Genomic DNA, 18,461 nt, shown 5'->3' on the forward strand with positions numbered 1-18,461 from the left:
GTGGCCGCACTCGCCGTCTGCTCCCATCCCCCCCAACATCGGAGAGCCAAGTCGTAGAACCACCCATCCGTCGACCCGTTGCAGATCGGAAGGTAATGGACCCCGGCGCCTCCGGTCATCACACCGACAGATGGGACCGGCACCCAGCAGTCAAATCGACAGACAGAGGGGAAGGACGAGCGGAGCAAAAACCCCAGCCCCAATCCCAACAACCGGAGGCGCGCTCCCAGTCCCACTCCCCGCTGTGCCGATCCTGCTGCACTGCACGGCAGGATCCTTCCTCCATAAGGCGAAGCCGAAGGGGGAGGCGCCTCACACTCCCTTCCCTCCTCTGTCCTCGCTTCGTCCTCACCACCTCCTCGGTCGCGTCGCTCTCACGCTATCTTCCTGACTGGCTGCCTAAAACCCCAACCTTCCAAATCCAGAAAAAAAAAAGCCCCAACCTCGACCACAACGTCGTAGGGTTTCCCTCGCCCCCGGCGGCGGCGCTCGGCGATCGCCGGCGCGCAGGTAGTCCCGCCGTCCCCCGGCCCATATCCCCCATTTCCCTGCTTTTGTCTCTTGTTTTGTTTCTCGACGCCGCCGTCGCGGGGGTTTTCTCGCCGCGTCTCGGGGTGCAATGCCGCCTCTGCTCTGCTCTGCTCTGCTCGCGGCTGCGCTGTGGTTGGTTTCCGCGTGTTTGATCGTTCGTTCGTTTGGGCGCGGCCCGAGCTTGTGCTCTTCCGGGGAAAAAAAAGAGAGAGCTTGTTGCGCGGCACGAGCGAGGGTTTTTGGAGGGAGCCCGTGGCCTCGCCGCGCGCAGGGGCCGCTGGTGCTCTGCTTTTCGTTTATATACACCCTTCGGTGGTTTGTGCCCTGCGCGATGCGGCGAGTTGAGCGCCGCGCTTTGCGACGCTGGGGTTATGTTAGTGCGGAGGGATCCTTGTCTTGATCTGCGTCAAGTGGTGGATTTCTCCATCTGCTGCCATTGGCTTGCGACATGTGGCCGATTGGACACAAAAGTTCTCTTGAAATTGACGTTTTGTTAGATTGCTGCGCTGCTCAAGTGGCCAGTTTACGCGAAATGGCTGTCTGACGCATGTTGTATCTGCACTATTTTTTTTATGTTATTTTGTTACTGTCTAGGAAATTGTTGGTGGTTCTGGTATTCAGTGACCAATGTCTTGTCTTGTGGAGCTATCTCTGCATGTCTTCTGTTGACTCGTCCTTTAATTGCAGCCAGATTGCATAATGTATGACTTCGTTGCAATGTTCCTCTTCTCTTGTTTATTCAGAGAAGGGGCTTTTGTTGACATGTGTTCCTTTTCTTTCTCTCCCGTGAAAACTGATAAAAATCCTTGTTGACCTTTGGCAGCTACCCGGTGGTTCAGCGATGGAAGAGCCGGAAATGAACCTCGATCAGCAGTCACCAAATGGACCAGATACTGAGATCGATGTCACGGATTTCATGGTTTTGGATTGCGACGAGGAAGGCAGGTTTTATGTAAAACAGGATGCAAAAGGGGAGCAGCAACCATCTGGAGGGCTGTCTCCTATGGATGTGGATTTGAAAGGAATACCTTCTATGGTAGATGAAGGGAAACTGAAGTCTTCTTCAGACCCAAGTGCGCAAGTACCAATTGACTTCAATATTGAAAGCCTGGAGAAGTTTTGTAAAGAAGCGGCACGATCATTCTTCACTGAAAAAGGACTCATCAGCCATCAGATAAACTCATACAATGATTTTATCTCCCATGGGCTACAAGAGCTCGTTGATTCTCTAGGGGAAATAACTGTTGATCCTGATTATGATCCTTCAAAGAGTGTAGGTGACTGGAGACATGCAACCGTTAAGTTTGGCAGAGTGGAGCTTGAGAAGCCGACGTTTTGGGCTGACAACAGTGAGCTCGATGAGCAGAAACTCAGACTGAAGCCTGTACATGCTCGCCTTCAGAACATGACATATTCTTCTAAGATGAATGTAGAAATGACTGTTCAGGTCAGGATGCTCCCTACTCCTTACACAATGGACAACTATACTGTATTTGGTACAAGTAACTGCGCTATATATACAAGAAAAGGAAATGATAGATTAAGTCATGCCTTTATAGGGAATTTAAAATTGATGTCAACCCTTTTGGATACTATTTTCTACTTTAGAAGTATCACAGAAGTTAATGCTTAATGGGTTTTAACTTCTTGTGATGAAACTGATGTTTACTTGTTGTGTTGAGCGTCATATGACACCTTATCCATGTCTCTTGTAATTTTTTTTCTCTTACTGTGCATGCAATGCTCTTGTAAGTTTGCATTACATGTGTTGATTACGCTCTTTCTCAGCACTCTAACATTGATCTTGACATGTCCCACCTTAGCAAAACCACACAATTGTTTTCCTCTACTAATAAGTGGATGTGAGTTAAAGTTATTCTCCTGTTTGTAGTCAATATATCATGCTGAATTTTGTGTAATCGAGAATCTGAGATCTTGTTATATGTTGTTCCATCTGATGTATTAGTGTTTTCACTGTATGTATTAGGTTTATTCACTCAATCAAAGCGACAAATCAAAAACTGGGAAGGATCCATATATCCAGAAGAAACTTATATTGTCTCCGGAAACTAAATGGGTCACCATCGGCAGGTTACCTGTCATGGTGAAGTCAAGTTTGTGCTGGCTGTATGAACTTCAGGAAACTGAATGCCAGTTTGATTATGGTGGATACTTTCTGATCAAGGGAACGGAAAAGGTATTGCCTTACATGATGTATCCTATTAATTCTGTTTTGAACATGTTTCCACAATAATCATTGCATCTTCACATTGTATTGCACATTTTATATCCTTTAAAGGAGCTGCAACTCTATGCTATTTTTAAATTTGAATGGAAATATCTCGTTTCAGATATCCGATGACATTTATTTAGTAGAACATCTGAAAAGGCATGCAAGAGAGGAATCCTGCTACTGCCATACATATATATGAATTTAGCAAAATCTATCTTGACTTGTGATGTACTTTTAAGAACGTAACCATAGTTAAACTGGAACTTTATGAATTACTAGCAAGGAACCTGTGTGTTGCTACGGAAAAAATAATTCATATTGCATATTTACAAGACTAACTAATTCTAAGTACTGCTCGGTGCTCGGCGTGCCTGCAAGCTTTATATAGATTGGGTTGTTTTTGGCAAAACAGAATTCACTGGATGGTGAGCAATCCGATCTCAATCTTTGTTGGAAGCAAACCCAACAGTTGGTATACTAGAACCCCAGGGGAAACAGACCATAACCACAACTTGTTTTTTTATAGGTGTAAGGAAATTGATTGTCCTACTTAGATCTGTTATGCAATGTTTTAATACAAACCTGTTCGAATAACTCACTTGAATTATAGTGTAATTTTGGTGAAGAAATTTTCAGTTGCTGAACTGCCCTTGCCCACAATTCTTCAGACTTAATCTCTTCTGGAATGGCTTTGAGGAAGTCTATTGCTAGGAAATATGCAACTTGTATTTCCTGGGGCCAGTATATACATACATACAATTTACAGGTGCTAAATATGCAGAAAGCCCCATATACTATAGGGGGGCTATACAGGCTACACAGAAACATAATATAACTCTTAACATCAATTACTTATGCCATGTAGAAATGTTGTCTTTGTACCACATCTGGGTTTTTAACCTCAGATGTTTTAATTGCTTTCAACTCTGTAGGCATTTATTGCTGAAGAAGGGAGATGCTTATCCAGGATTTGGGTCACTAACTCCCCGAGTTGGGATGCTTCTTACTTGTCTCAAATAAGACGAGAAAAGATATATGTTAAACTTGTTCCGTCTAAAGAGAATGATGGTTTCCATAAAGTCATTAATCTCTCCTTCTTGGGTGCGACTATGCCAATATGGATAATGTTTTTTGCACTAGGTGTATCAACAGATAAGGAAGCTTTTGATATGATTGACATACAAGATTGTGATGCTTCTTTGGTCAACATATTATCAGCAACTATAAGACAATCTCATGAACAATGTGAAGGCTTCCGCGGAGGAGGTAGAGCTCGTCAATATGTTGATGAGTATATAAGGAAAACGAAGTTCCCGCCAGAAGAATCCTTCGATGGGTATGTTGGTAGGTATCTGTTTCCTGAAGTCAGTGACAATAGGTGCAAAGCACTTTTCTTGGGTTACATGATAAAATGCCTGCTAATGGCCTACTGTGGCCGTCGGAAATGTGATAATAAGGATGATTTCCGTAACAAGAGGCTAGATCTAGCATGTCAGCTGCTCCGTAGAGAACTTTGGAGTCATCTTAGGCATGCAGCGAGACTTATGGTCAAGGTAATGCAGAAGCATTTGAGTGGTGATGGTGACTTACAAGTTCTCGATCATTATGTTGATGCCTCAATTATTACCAATGGTCTGAACCGTGCCTTCTCCACCGGTTCCTGGTGCCACCCATATAAATATGGAAGGTGCTCAGGGATTGTTGCAACCCTTAGAAGAACAAATCCGCTTCAAATGATGTCGGACATGAGAAAGACAAGACAATTGTCTGCATACTGGGGAAGTGCTGGAGATGCTAGATATCCGTAAGTTGTTCCCTTTTTACGCATAGTGGTTCATGTACATTTCTATGCTTTCTAAATATCATATTGTGAACTGACATGGAAAATATTTCTGTAGGAATCCCTCCTACTGGGGTAAATTATGTTTCATGTCCACTCCTGATGGTGAAAAATGTGGATTTGTGAAGAACCTAGCTGCCAGTGCTGTGGTTAGCTCTGTGATGAGGAAGCCTTTAATTGACTTATTTGTCTCTTGTGGAATGAAGAAACTAGATGAAGTTCTTGTACAAGATATTGGCGGTACAGAAAAGATCTTCTTGAATGGAGATTTGGTTGGTGTGAGTGCATACCCAGGCAAATTTGTTACGAATCTAAGAAATATGAGACGCAGCAAGCAAATTGATCCACAGGTTTGCAGTTTGCCTATTTCCTGATTCTGTTTAATTGCCCAATTTTCACCTTGGATCATGTTTGTTAGTTTTTATACCTGAAGTCCATTTGCCCTTTTGTGCAAATTGAAATACTTCTCATGATTTATTTACGTTGTCCATTTTGTGCATGATTATTAGTTTCTTACCAAATCTCGGTAATCCGAGCTCAGGCATTGTGTATTTGAGATATATCATTGTTGCGCCATATTTTGCCACAAGCATGAGAATAATGTAAGAACACATATGTACCACAAGATAACATGGTTCTTGTTTCCATGTGTAACTTTATTTAGGTGGAAATCAAAAGGGACAAGCTACATAAAGAAGTTCATGTCTTTTCTGATGCGGGGAGAATTCTAAGACCACTTCTTATAGTTGAAAATCTTAAAAGCATCGCTAAACCGAATGGTGGATCATACTCGTTTCAGCAACTTATGGACCAAAATATAATTGAACTGATTGGTGCTGAAGAGGAGGAGGATATCCAATGTGCTTGTGGAATTAAGGATCTCTTTTCAGGGAACCAAAAAGAGGGTCTTTTGTACTATAGCCATTGTGAGCTCGACCCTTCTTTCTTGCTAGGGTTGAGCTGTGGTATCATTCCCTTTGTCAACCACAATGCTGCTAAGAGAGTTTTGATGCAAGCTGAAAAAATATCACAACAGGCTATTGGCTACTCGCCTACAAATTCTCAGTATAGAGTCGATACCCTTTTTCATCAAATGTACTATCCACAGAGACCCCTGTTCAAAACTGTATTATCTGACTGTCTTGGTAAGAGAGGCCTTACTAGACCAGAGTATTTCAATGGCCAAAATGCAATAGTTTCAGTCAACGTTCATCAGGGATTTAACCAAGAAGACTCCCTGGTATTTAATAGGGCTTCGTTAGAGCGTGGCATGTTCCGGACACTTCATTTCAAGAGCTACAAAGCACAGATAGAAAACAAAGAGGTGACCAGAAGACTCAAACACAGGGAAAAAATTGACTTTGGAAAAACCCAAAGCAAGAAAGGACGTGTTGACAGTCTGGATATCGATGGATTACCATATGTTGGAGCCAGTCTTCAAACTGGCGACATTGTCATTGGGAAGGTCTCAGAGTCTGGTGAAGATCATAGTAGGAAGCTTATGCATACTGAAAGAGGGATGGTGGACAAGGTTGTTCTTTCAGCTAATGATGATGGGAAGAACTCTGCAGTTGTTACTCTAAGACAGGTGAATAATATAATATTTACAGAAGTTATTCCGCATTTTATTTCATGATCCTTGTTTACATGCTCTGGCATTAATAGACAGTTCTGCTTGGCATTATATCCAAAAGATCAAACTGAAATTCCTCATATGTTGCGTTTCTACAATGGAATTTTTACTATCAATATTTTCTTTTGTGTTGGACAAGTGACATATGCTCCTCCTAGATACTACTCTTTATTTATTTTTTAAAGTTGGAAAATTTATTTTCGAAGTTTCAAAAACAGTCTGAAAAATTCCCATGTGCACATGTGGAAATACTCTACACATCTGCATGATTTCGTGGAAAGTGTTTTCATTCATGGGTGGGCAAGAACAAAGATAAGCTAACATAGTAAAGTACTCCCTCTGTAAACTAATCTAAAGATTTGAACTGCAAAAACGTCTTATATTAGTGTACATAGGTTGTACAAAATAAATATTTTCTATTTTAGACCACCTTTTTTTTGTGCAGCCTGGAAATGAAGAGAAATCAGTTTTGCTTACCATATTGTATTTTGAAACATAAAAATACACTTTCCAAATAAATTAGAGTTCACTTGAGTTTGGGAGAAAAAAATCTTCACCTATCAAGGACTCCTATCTTTGTTAGACTAGTCACAATGGGAGTAACTTAAGTAGTAACATCACACATTTCAATACAAGATTGCTTATGTGGCAGCTAATTAATGAGGAGAGAGGGGTTTGTGGTAACTTAGCTAGTTACTGTAACATCACACATTTCAAGGCATAATGAGTCTATAGCCTAATAAATACACTATTTCATGATACTACTCATATGTTACTACCCACTATGGAGGTAGTAACATAGACTAGTAACATCATCAAGTTACTACTCTATGTTACTCCCCACTGTGAGCAGTCTTAGTCTAGTTTAAAAATAGCTAACCAGGCACCATATGTTTCCTTTGACTTTTCCCATCTTCGATCAGTTTTCCTTGTTGTCCGTGATGCCTTTCCATCAATTGTAACAACATATGCAGAAAATACAATGTGACTTCAACGACACATGCCTTCCCATTTTCGAAGTTTCAACATGATGTTGTGCACATGTTTGGTTTGGTTTGTCTCTCGTGAATTCACTCATGCTATTGATGTCAATAATTTGATGGGTGGCTTATGCTACAGGTATATTTTATATGATGTGATTGTTAATTAGTACATGACATATATTGGCATTCTCCCATGGAACAGTGATTAAACATCCATTCTAATAGTGTTTACCTTTCGACGACATGTTTGATTTTGCTCATCTGATGATGGTTATTATGTCCTCTGTTCCATAATGTAGTGCATATAGATTTTCTGAAAAGTCAAACTTAGCAAAATTTGACCAATTTAATGAAGAAAACTATCTATATATACAATACCAAACATATAAATACGAAAATTTAACTCACTATGTATCCAATGATATGCATTTGGTATTATAAATGTAAATATATTTCTCTCTAAACATGGTCAAAGTTTGACTATTGAAAAAATTTATACGCACTACATTATGGAATGGAGGGAGTATAATTTTAGGAGATGATACTGATAGATGGTCTACAATGTTTGCCTCTGTTATTTAGATTAGAGCCTTGAGCCTCTGAGATCACCTCAGCTGCCATTGTGTTATGAATCTTTGTTTTCTGTTTTCGTATTTCTGTTCTGTTCTAATATGGTAATACCTGCATATGAACCATATCAATATTTACTTTCGATGGTCCTGAACTCCTATATACTCCCTCCGCCCCTATTTACATGGCCTCACTGTTTTCCGTGTTTCGACTTTGACCATCAATAAAACCGATATAAGTATAAGCAATGTGTTATAAAACTTATACCATCAAACACTTTATCAAGAAAGAATTCAATGTTATAACTTTTGTCGCATATAGTCTATGTTTTATTGGAGATATTGATGGTCGAAGTTGAGCATTGGAATGTGTTGCACCATATAATTGTGCAGAGAGTAAAATTTGCCGCTTGATTGACATGTTGTTAAATTTAGTCATTTTATAAATCTGATACTTGCTGTAGGTTCGCCAACCTTGTGTTGGAGACAAGTTTGCCAGCATGCATGGCCAGAAAGGAGTTGTTGGTCTTTTGGATTCTCAAGAGAACTTCCCATTTACTTGCCAAGGAATAGTTCCAGATATCGTGATAAATCCACATGGCTTTCCAACTCGCCAAACTCCTGGTCAGCTGCTTGAGGCTGCATTGGGCAAGTGAATAGCACTTGGTGGGATGTCCAGATTTGCAACGCCATTTACCACTCCGTCTGTGGATGTGATCACGGAGCAATTGCACAAGTAAGTGTGTAATGAGGAATTTGATTGTTTTCTTTAATTTTCTGTTGCGACCATGATTCTCTTCTTCCACACGCAAATTAACATACACGTCATGCAGAAGGCGAACCGCCCAGCAGAATAAGATGCAAATTTACATGCTCATGCCCACACGCTTACTATTTTGTGACTCTTGCTGATGCACTTTTGCCTTGTTTCATTGCACCACAATCCAGGGCTGGTTTTTCAAGGTGGGGAGGCGAGAGCGTTCTGAATGGCCACAACGGTGAAAGGATGAGGTCTTTGGTGTTCATGGGGCCAACCTACTATCAGAGGCTCACTCACATGGCCGAGGACAAGGTGAAGTTGCGCAACACCGGGCCGGTGCACCCGCTCACGAGGCAGCCAGTGGTGGACAGGAAGAGGTTCGGCGGTGTCAAGTTTGGGGAGATGGAGCGTGACTGCCTCCTCGCTCATGGCGCCACCGCCAACCTCCAAGAGCGGCTCTTCACGCTCAGCGACGTGTCGCAGCTGCACATCTGCCAGGTGTGTGAGCGGGTGGCGAACGTGGTCTTGAGGCCCGTCGAAGTGGGGAGGAAGGTCCGCGGCCCCTACTGCGGCTTCTGCAAGTCCGCGGAGAACATACTCCGGATCAAGGTGCCCTACGGTGCAAAGCTGCTCTACCAGGAGCTCTTCAGCATGGGGATCTGCCTCAAGTTCGAGACGGAGGCCAGTTAGAACCTGATCGCTCTCTTGAAAATGATGAACCTGCCCTATGCTGTGAAACCTAACACCGATTGGGCCTTCAACTTTCACAAGACTGTTTTTATTTAAGGCTGAACCTGCACTGTGCTGTCTAATTTGATGAAATTTCGAACCATTCTATGGGTTGTTATATGGTTGGTATGCTTCTGTTATGATGTTCAGCGTTGCTCTGCTGCCACAAACAGGTGCTATGCTCATTTACCATTCTAGCCTTGTTACATCTCGAGGTTGCTATGCGCATTTACCATTGTAGCCTTGTTACATCTCGAGGTTGCAATCTGTGTGATAATAATCGTCACCTTTCTGAAGCACCCACTCATGCTCCACCTTGCCTTAATGGTGAGACCTCGGGCTGCAACTTCACAATGCATATGCCACATTTTCTGCCAGTTATTGCAGGATAATTGACACTTCTGTGTTTGCAAATACAAAAATTCCTCGCTAATGTGCTCGGTGCACACTGTTAAATTATCCTTTCAGAAACACACATACCTCCTTTAATTGAAATCCCCCTCTTGGGTCGCTGTTTCTCTTGGAGTAACAAAAGAGACCATCTGTCCTTGGAACGAAATAATAGTCTTTGTTCATTTTTCTTTTTTCAGTTTTCAGTTTTTTACTTTTTAAAAATAATTTGGGATTTCTAAAAAGTTGTGAATTGTGAAAACAATGTTCGTGAATTAAAAATATTTATGATTTGAAAAAAATGTTCAGAAAATGATACATGCCCACGGATTCAAAAAATGTTTGCGTATTCAAAAAATTCACAACTTTACAAAATATTCATGAATTTTTTAGAAAATATGTCAAATATTCAAAAAAATGTACGGAATTTCCAAAAAAATGTTCATGAAATTCTAAAAAAAATTAACGAATTTGTGGAAAGTGTTAGCGAATTTACAAAATGTCAAGATTCCAAAAAAAGTTCATAAATTTGGAAAAATGTCCATGATTCCAAGAACTATTCACGGTTTCCAAAAATGTTCACAAATTTTTAAATGATGTTCAAGAATTTAAAGAATGTTCGTAATTTTAGAATAAAGTGAATATTTTTTGAATTCGATGAACAAATTTTGATTTCAAAAAATGTTCACCTGATTTGATTTTTTTTGAATTTCACAAATATGTTCACCAATTTGGAAAACAAATATATTCTCGGATTTCAGAAAATATTTGTGAAATTTGGAAGGAAAAAACCAAAAAAGAAATATGAGGAAAAAGACAAAAGAAAAAGAAAAAAATAAAAGATAAGAAAAAAAGAAAAAGAAAAGGAAAAGGAAAAAAATGTAAGAGATAAAAACAGCCTGGGAAGGTTCTAGAGCCTTCCCAAAACCGGACATGAGCTAATTGGGTTGGCCCATGTACGTGCGGGGGTGCCGGGGGGTAGGTGTGCAGTTGCTCAAGCTTGTCCTACGCGCGGAATAGGAGAACTCTTTGTGAGCATGGGCGCCCCTATATCTCGCCCTCAGCGAGTCTAACTTCAGACTCGGGGGCGAGCAAGGTGGGCCACCCATGCACGCGGGAGGGCAAAGCCTGTTTTTTTTTCTGTTTTCTGTTTATGTTTCTTTCCATTTTGTTTGTACTTTAAAGTATTCTACACACACATATATTTTGTTTTCCAAATTGCACTTGAAAAAGACACTCTATAAAAACATTTTTTAATGTTAAAAAAGCATTTGAAAAATGTTGAACAAGCATTCAAAAAATGTTGAACAAATATTTTAAAATTTTGGAACAAGTATTTGAAAATATACTGAACAAGTATTCTAAAATGTTAATTAAGCATTCGGAAAATGTTGAACAAGTATTTGAAAAACGTATATCAAGCATTCCGAAAATGTTGAACATGTATAGCAAAATTCACGGAGATGGAGCGTGACTGCGTCCTCGCTCATGTGGCTGATAACCCACAAGTATAGGGGATCGCAACAGTTTTCGAGCATAGAATATTCAACTCAAATTTATTAATTCGACACAAGGGGAGTCAAAAAATATTCTCAAGTATTAGCAGCTGAGTTGTCAATTCAACCACACCTGAAAACTTAATATCTGCAGCAAGGTATTTAGTAGCAAAGTAATATGATAGTAGTGGTAACGGTGGCAAAAGGTAACGGTAGAAAAAGTAATATTTTGGGGTTTTATAGTGATGGTAACAGTAGCAGCGGGAAAGTAAATAAGCGAAGAACAATATAGGAAAAGCTCGTAGGCAATGGATCGGTAATAGAGAATTATGTCGGATGCGTTCGATCATGTAACAGTCATAACCTATAGTGACACATAGCTCCAGTTCATCAATGTAATGTAGGCATGTATTCCGAATATAGTCATACGTGCTTATCGAAAGATTTGCATGACATCTTTTGTCCTACCCTCCCGTGGCAGCGGGTCCTAATGGAAACTTGGGAAATTAAGGCCTCTTTTTAATAGAGTACCGGACCAACGCATAACACATAGTGAATACATGAACTCCTCAAATTACGGTCATCACCGGGAGTGGTCCCGATTATTGTCACTTCGGGGTTGCCGGATCATAACACATAGTAGGTGACTATAGACTTGCAAGATAGAATCAAGAACTCTCATATATTGATGAAAACATAATAGGTTCAGATCTGAAATCATGGCACTCGGGTCTTAGTGACAAGCATTAGGCATAGCAAAGTCATAGCAACATCAATCTCAGAACATAGTGGATACTAGGGATCAAACCCTAACAAAACTAACTCGATTACATGATAAATCTCATCCAACCCATCATCGTCCAGCAAGTCTATGATGGAATTACTCACGCACGACGGTGAGCATCATGAAATTGGTGATGGAGGAAGGTTGATGATGACGATGGCGACGAATTCCCCTCTCCGGAGCCCCGAACGGACTCCAGATCAGCCCTCTCGAGAGAGTTTAGGGCTTGGCGGCGACTCCATATCGTAAAACACGATGAATCCTTCTCCCTGATTTTTCTCTCCCCAAAAGTGAATATATGGAGTCAAGGTTGAGGTCGGTGGAGTGTCAGGGGACCCACGAGGCAGGGGGCGCGCCCCCACCCTCGTGGACAGGTGGAGCCCCCCCTGATGTGGATTTTTCTTCCAGTATTTTTTATATATTCCAAAATAATTCTCCGTTCATTTTCAGGTCATCCCGAAAACTTTTATTTCTGCACAAAAATAACACCATGGCAATTCTGCTGAAAACTGTGTCAGTCTGGGTTAGTTCCATTCAAATCATGCAAGTTAGAGTCCAAAACAAGGGCAAAAGTGTTTGGAAAAGTAGATACGACGGAGACGTATCAACTCCCCCAAGCTTAAACCTTTGCTTGTCCTCAAGCAATTCAGTTGATAAACTGAAAGTGATAAAGAAAAACTTTTACAAACTCTGTTTGCTCTTGTTGTTGTAAATATGTAAAGCCAGCATTCAGGTTTTCAACAAAAATTATGAACTAACCATATTCACAATAACACTTAGGTCTCATGTTTACTCATATCAATGACATAATCAACTAGCGAGCAATAATAATAAATCTCGGATGACAACACTTTCTCAAAATAATCATGATATGATATGACAAGATGGTATCTCGTTAGCCCTTTCTGAGACCGCAAAACATAAATGCAGAGCACCTTTAAAGATCAAGGACCGACTAGACATTGTAATTCATGGTAAAAGAGATCCAGTCAAGTCATACTCAATGTAAACTAATAGTAATGGATGCAAATGACACCGGTGCTCTCCAACTGGTGCTTTTTAATAAGAGGATGATGACTCAACATAAAAGTAAATAGATAGGCCCTTCACAGAGGGAAGCAGAGATTTGTAGAGGTGCCAGAGCTCGGTTTTGAAATAGATATGAATAATATTTTGAGCGGTATACTTTCATTGGCAACATAAGAACTGAGATATCTCGATATCTTCCATGCTACACATTATATGCGGTTCCCAAACAGAATGGTAAAGTTTATACTCCCCCTCCACCAATAAGCATCAATCCATGGCTTGCTCGAAACAACGAGTGCCTCCAACTAGCAAGAGTCTCGGGGGAGTTTTGTTTGCAGTTATTTTGATTTGCATAAAGCATGGGACTGGGCATCCCGGTGACCAGCCATTTTCTCGTGAGTGAGGAGCGGAGTCCACTCCTCTTGAGAATAACCCGCCTAGCATGGAAGATACAGACAACCATAGTTGATACATGAGCTATTCGAGCATACAAAACAGAATGTTTATTTGAAGGTTTAGAGTTTGGCACATACAAATTTACTTGGAACGTCAGGTAGATACCGTATATAGGTAGGTATGGTGGACTCATATGGAATAACTTTGGGGTTTATGGAGTTGGATACACAAGCAGTATTCCCGCTTAGTACAGGTGAAGGCTAGAAAAAGACTGGGAAGCGACCAGCTAGAGAGCGACAACAGTCATGAACATGCATTAAAATTAATCAACACCGAATGCAAGCATGAGTAGGATATAATGCACCATGAACATAAATATCGTAGAGGCTATGTTGATTTTGTTTCAACTACATGCGTGAACATGTGTCAAGTCAAGCCACTCGAATCGTTTGAAAGAGGATACCACCCTATCATACCACATCACAACTATTTTAATAGCATGTTGGCATGCAAGGTAAACCATTATAAGCTCCTAGCTAATTAAGCATGACATAAGCAACTACAATCTCGAATTGTCATTGCAAACAAGTTTATTCATAATAGGCTGAGTCAGGAATGATGAACTAATCATATTTACAAAAACAAGAGAGGTCGAGTTCATACCAGTTTTTCTCATCTCAATAAATTCAGCATATAATCGTCATTATTGCCTTTCACTTGCACGACCGAATAGTGTGGATAATAATAATAGTGCACGTGCATTGGACTAAGCTGGAATCTACAAGCATTCAATTCAAGAGAGAAGACAGGGTAATATGGGCTCTTTGTTAGATCAACAATAATGCATATAAGAGCCACTTAACATTTCCATTATGATCTTCTCCTCTCGATCCCCAAAGAAAAGAAACAAAACTATTTACACGGGAAAGCTCCCAACAAGCAAAAGAAGAATGAGAAATCTTTTTAGGTTTTCTTTTTAATTACTACCACTACAGGCATGGAAAGTAAACTAGCTAAAAAGCTACAACTATTTTTTTGTTTTATTTTAAGGTTTATTAAACACACAAGAAGAAAGCATAAAAAGGAAAATAAAATAGCATGGATATTACAATGAAAAAGTATGAGCACTGACAACTAGCATGAGTGTGTGAACATAAATGTAATGTCGGTGAGATATACGTACTCCCCCAAGCTTAGGCTTTTGGCCTAAGTTGGTCTATGGACACGGTTGGCCTGGCGGATATCCAAAGTTGTAGCTGGGGTCGTACTGAGATGCAGCGGCAATTGCCTAATGAGCTGCAGCTTGGAGGCGAGCCGTCTTCGCCCTCCTCTCGTACTCGCTTGCCTCCTCCCTGATTATAACATATCTCTCCTTTGCCTGAAAGTCAAAGAAAGTAGGAGCAGGGAGAGCGACGTGATAGGTTCGTCGTCTGTCAAAGATTAGTCGGTACTGAAAGAACTGATCGTTCCTCTCGACAAACTGATGACGAACCATAGCATCATAATCTAGATAAGAAGGAGGCAACTCAATATCATCTCCACGTATGGGTATCTCAAGAAAGTTAGCTATACGAGTCGCATAAATTCCACCAAATAAATCTCCATGAATACGATTATTATGCAACCTACGTGCAACAATAGCCCCCAAGTTGTATTGTTTATCTTCTAAAACAGCACTCCTGAGAATGCTAAGATCTGGTACACACATGTGACAAGCCTCATCTTTACCATTTATGCATCTACCTATAAAGAGAGCAAAATAATGTATAGCAGGAAAATGAATACTCCCTATAGTAGCTCGCGTCACATCCCTAAATTCCCCCACAGTTATACTAGCAAGAAATTCTCTAAATTCAGATTTGCGAGGTTCACTAACATCACCCCACTGAGGGAGTTTACAAGCAGTGTTAAAATCTTCTAAGTCCATGATATAAGATTTATCATAAAGATCAAACAAGACAGTTTGAGAATTGCGTGATGATGAGAATTTAAACCTTCTCGCAAATGAATCAGTTAAATAGAGGTATTGACGACACTTATCTGCCTCGAAGCTCTCCAGATCAGCATTACGCACATATGCATCAAATTCCCCTTTAATTCCTGCTTGGATCATGAAGTCCTCTGATGGCCATTCACAAGGCCGCACTTGAGCGTCTCTTGGTGGTTCCTCGTCCGCATCGCGTATTGCGGGCCTGGGTCCTTGCTTCCTTGAAGAACCACCTTGGTACATTTTCCTAAACATATTTCTTTCTCTGAAAAATTTCTAAATTTTTTAGTAATTTCAAAATAAAAGTGAACCAAACTCAACAATATTGATAGCAACTACTCCAACAAGTGCCTAGGGGCAATATCATGCATTAAAACTACTTTTGACCATATAAATTTGACATGGCTCAAGAACAAGGTCACCTAAGCAGCAAAAATTTGCAATGAATAAAGCACTAGAACAAAAACTAATTGGACCATTGGAGGAATCACATACCAAAGAACAATCCCTCAAAGCAGTTTTGTGAATGGAGCTTTGAGCTAGGAGATCGAAAATGGCAGCAAGATGAGCTTGAACTCGGGTTTGAGCCGGTTGGTGATTTTTGTGGGAGGAAGGAGTGTGTGGTAGCTGGAGTAAGTGGAGGGGAGCCACCATGGGCCCACGAGGTAGGGGGGTGCGCCCTGGACCCTCGTGGCCAGGTGCTTGCTCCCCTGCTGTGTTCTCAGTGCCAGATATTCTCAAATATTCCAGAAAAAATCATATTTAAATTTCAGGGCATTTGAAGAACTTTTATTTTTGAGGTATTTTTTATTGCATGGATAATTCAGAAAACAGACAGAATATACTATTTTTTGCTTTATTTAATATAAATAACAGAAAGTAAAAAGAGGGTACAAAGAGTTGTGCCTTCTAACTTCATCCATCTCATGCTCATCAAAAGGAATCCACTAACAAGGTTGATCAGGTCTTGTTAACAAACTCATTTCGAGTAACATGAAACCGGAGAAATTTCGAATAACACTATGTTACCTCAACGGGGATATGCATGTCCCCAACAATAAGAATATCATATTTCTTCTTGACTGTAGGAAGAGGAAATTCGAAACCTCCAATAGTAATTGTTGAATTTTTTCCAATAGAATTGATACTGTGGACTTGAGGTTGTTTCCTCGGAAAGTGTACCATATGCTCATTATCATTAACATCAAAAGTGACATTGCCTTTGGTGCAATCAATAACAGCCCCTGCAGTATTCAAAAAGGGTCTTCCAAAAATAATAGACATACTATCGTCCTCGGGAATATCAAGAATAACTCCGTTAAAATAGTAACGTTTGCAACCACAACAGGCACATCCTCACAAATACCGACATGTATAGCAGTTAATTTATCATCCATTTGCAAAGATATTTTAGTAGGTGTCAACTTATTCAAATTGAGTCTACGATATAAAGAGAGAGACATAACACTAACACCGGCTCCAAGATCACATAAAGCAGTTTTAACATAGTTTCTTTTAATGGAGCATGGTATAGTTGGTACTCCTGGATCTTGGTACTCCTGAATCTCCAAGTTTCTTTGGTATTCCACCCTTAAAAGTGTAATTAGCAAGCATGGTGGAAATTTCAGCTTCCGGTATCTTTCTCTTATTAGTAACTATATCTTTCATATATTTAGCATAAGGATTCATTTTAAGCATGTCAGTCAAACGCATACGCAAAAAGATAGGTCTAATCATTTCAGCAAAGCGCTCAAAATCCTCATCATCCTTTTTCTTGGATGGTTTAGGAGGAAAGGGCATGGGTTTCTGAACCCATGGTTCTCTTTCTTTACCGTGCTTTCTAGCAATAAAGTGTCTCTTATCATAACGTTGATTCTTTGATTGTGGGTTATCAAGATCAACAATATATTTAATTTCTACATCATTATTATTGCTAGGTTGAGCATCAACATGAACATCATCATTAACATTATCACTAGGTTCATGTTCATTACCAGATTGTGTTTCAGCATCGGAGATAGAAATATTATTGGGATTCTCAGGTGTGTCAATAACAGGTTCACTAGAAGCATGCAAAGTCCTATCATTTTTCTTTTTCTTCCTCTCAGAAGGACTAGGTGCATCAACATTAGTTCTTTGAGAATCTGGCTCAATTCTCTTAGGATGACCCTCAGGATACAAAGGTTCCTGAGTCACTTTACCTCCTCTAGTTGCAACTCTAACAGCAAAGTCATTATTTTTACTATTCAATTCATTGAGCAAATCATCCTGACCTTTAAGTACTTGTTCTACTTGAGTGGTAACCATAGAAGCATGTTTACTAATAAGTTTAAGTTCATCTTTAACATTAGCCATATAATCACTCAAGTGTTCAATCATATAAGCATTATGTTTCAATTGTCTACCAACATAAGCATTGAAATCTTCTTGCTTAACCATAAAGTTATCAAATTCATCCAAACATTGTCTAGCAAACTTGACAGGAGGGATTTCAGCTTTATCATATCTATAGAGAGAATTTACCTTAACTACCTGTGTCGGGTTACCAAGACCATGTGTTTCTTCAACAGGCGGCAAATTAAGACCATGTATTTCTTAAATAGGTGGTAAATTCTTAACATATTCAGCTTTTATACCTTTTTATTTCATAGATTTCTTTGCCTCTTGCATATCTTCAGGACTGAGTGTTGGTGAACGTAGCAGAAATTCAAAATTTTCTATGCATCACCAAGATCAATCTATGGAGTAATCTAGCAACGAGGGGAAGGAGAGTGCATCTACATACCCTTGTAGATCGCTAAGCGGAAGCGTTCAAGTGAACGGGGTTGATGGAGTCGTACTCGTCGTGATCCAAATCACCAATGATCCTAGTGCCGAACGGACGGCACCTCCGTGTTCAACACACATACAGCCCGGTGACGTCTCCTACGCCTTGATCCAGCAAGAGGAGAAGGAGAGGTTGGGGAAGACTCCATCCAGCAGCAGCACGACGACATGGTGGTGGAGGAGCGCGGGACTCCAGCAGGGCTTCGCCAAGCACTACGAGAGACGAGGAGGGAGAGGGGTAGGGCTGCGCCAACAGGGAGAGCAAATCACATGTG

General features: G+C 40.3%; 1 protein-coding gene across 1 annotated transcript; it reads left to right on the top strand.

The window, feature by feature from the left end:
- The first annotated feature begins 220 nt into the window (after nucleotides 1–220).
- On the top strand, nucleotides 221–8,878 carry LOC119329553 (DNA-directed RNA polymerases IV and V subunit 2-like). Its single transcript, XM_037602611.1, has 8 exons — nucleotides 221–510; nucleotides 1,355–1,978; nucleotides 2,519–2,728; nucleotides 3,697–4,568; nucleotides 4,663–4,954; nucleotides 5,269–6,192; nucleotides 8,254–8,525; nucleotides 8,738–8,878. Exons 2-7 carry the CDS (start codon nucleotides 1,373–1,375, stop codon nucleotides 8,443–8,445), a joined length of 3,096 nt encoding a protein of 1,031 aa, XP_037458508.1. The 5' UTR covers nucleotides 221–510; nucleotides 1,355–1,372; the 3' UTR covers nucleotides 8,446–8,525; nucleotides 8,738–8,878.
- Nucleotides 8,879–18,461: the final 9,583 nt, after the last annotated feature.

This window comes from Triticum dicoccoides, chromosome 7A, assembly GCF_002162155.2.
Source record: "Triticum dicoccoides isolate Atlit2015 ecotype Zavitan chromosome 7A, WEW_v2.0, whole genome shotgun sequence".
In the NCBI taxonomy this organism is placed as follows: Eukaryota; Viridiplantae; Streptophyta; class Magnoliopsida; order Poales; family Poaceae; genus Triticum; species Triticum dicoccoides.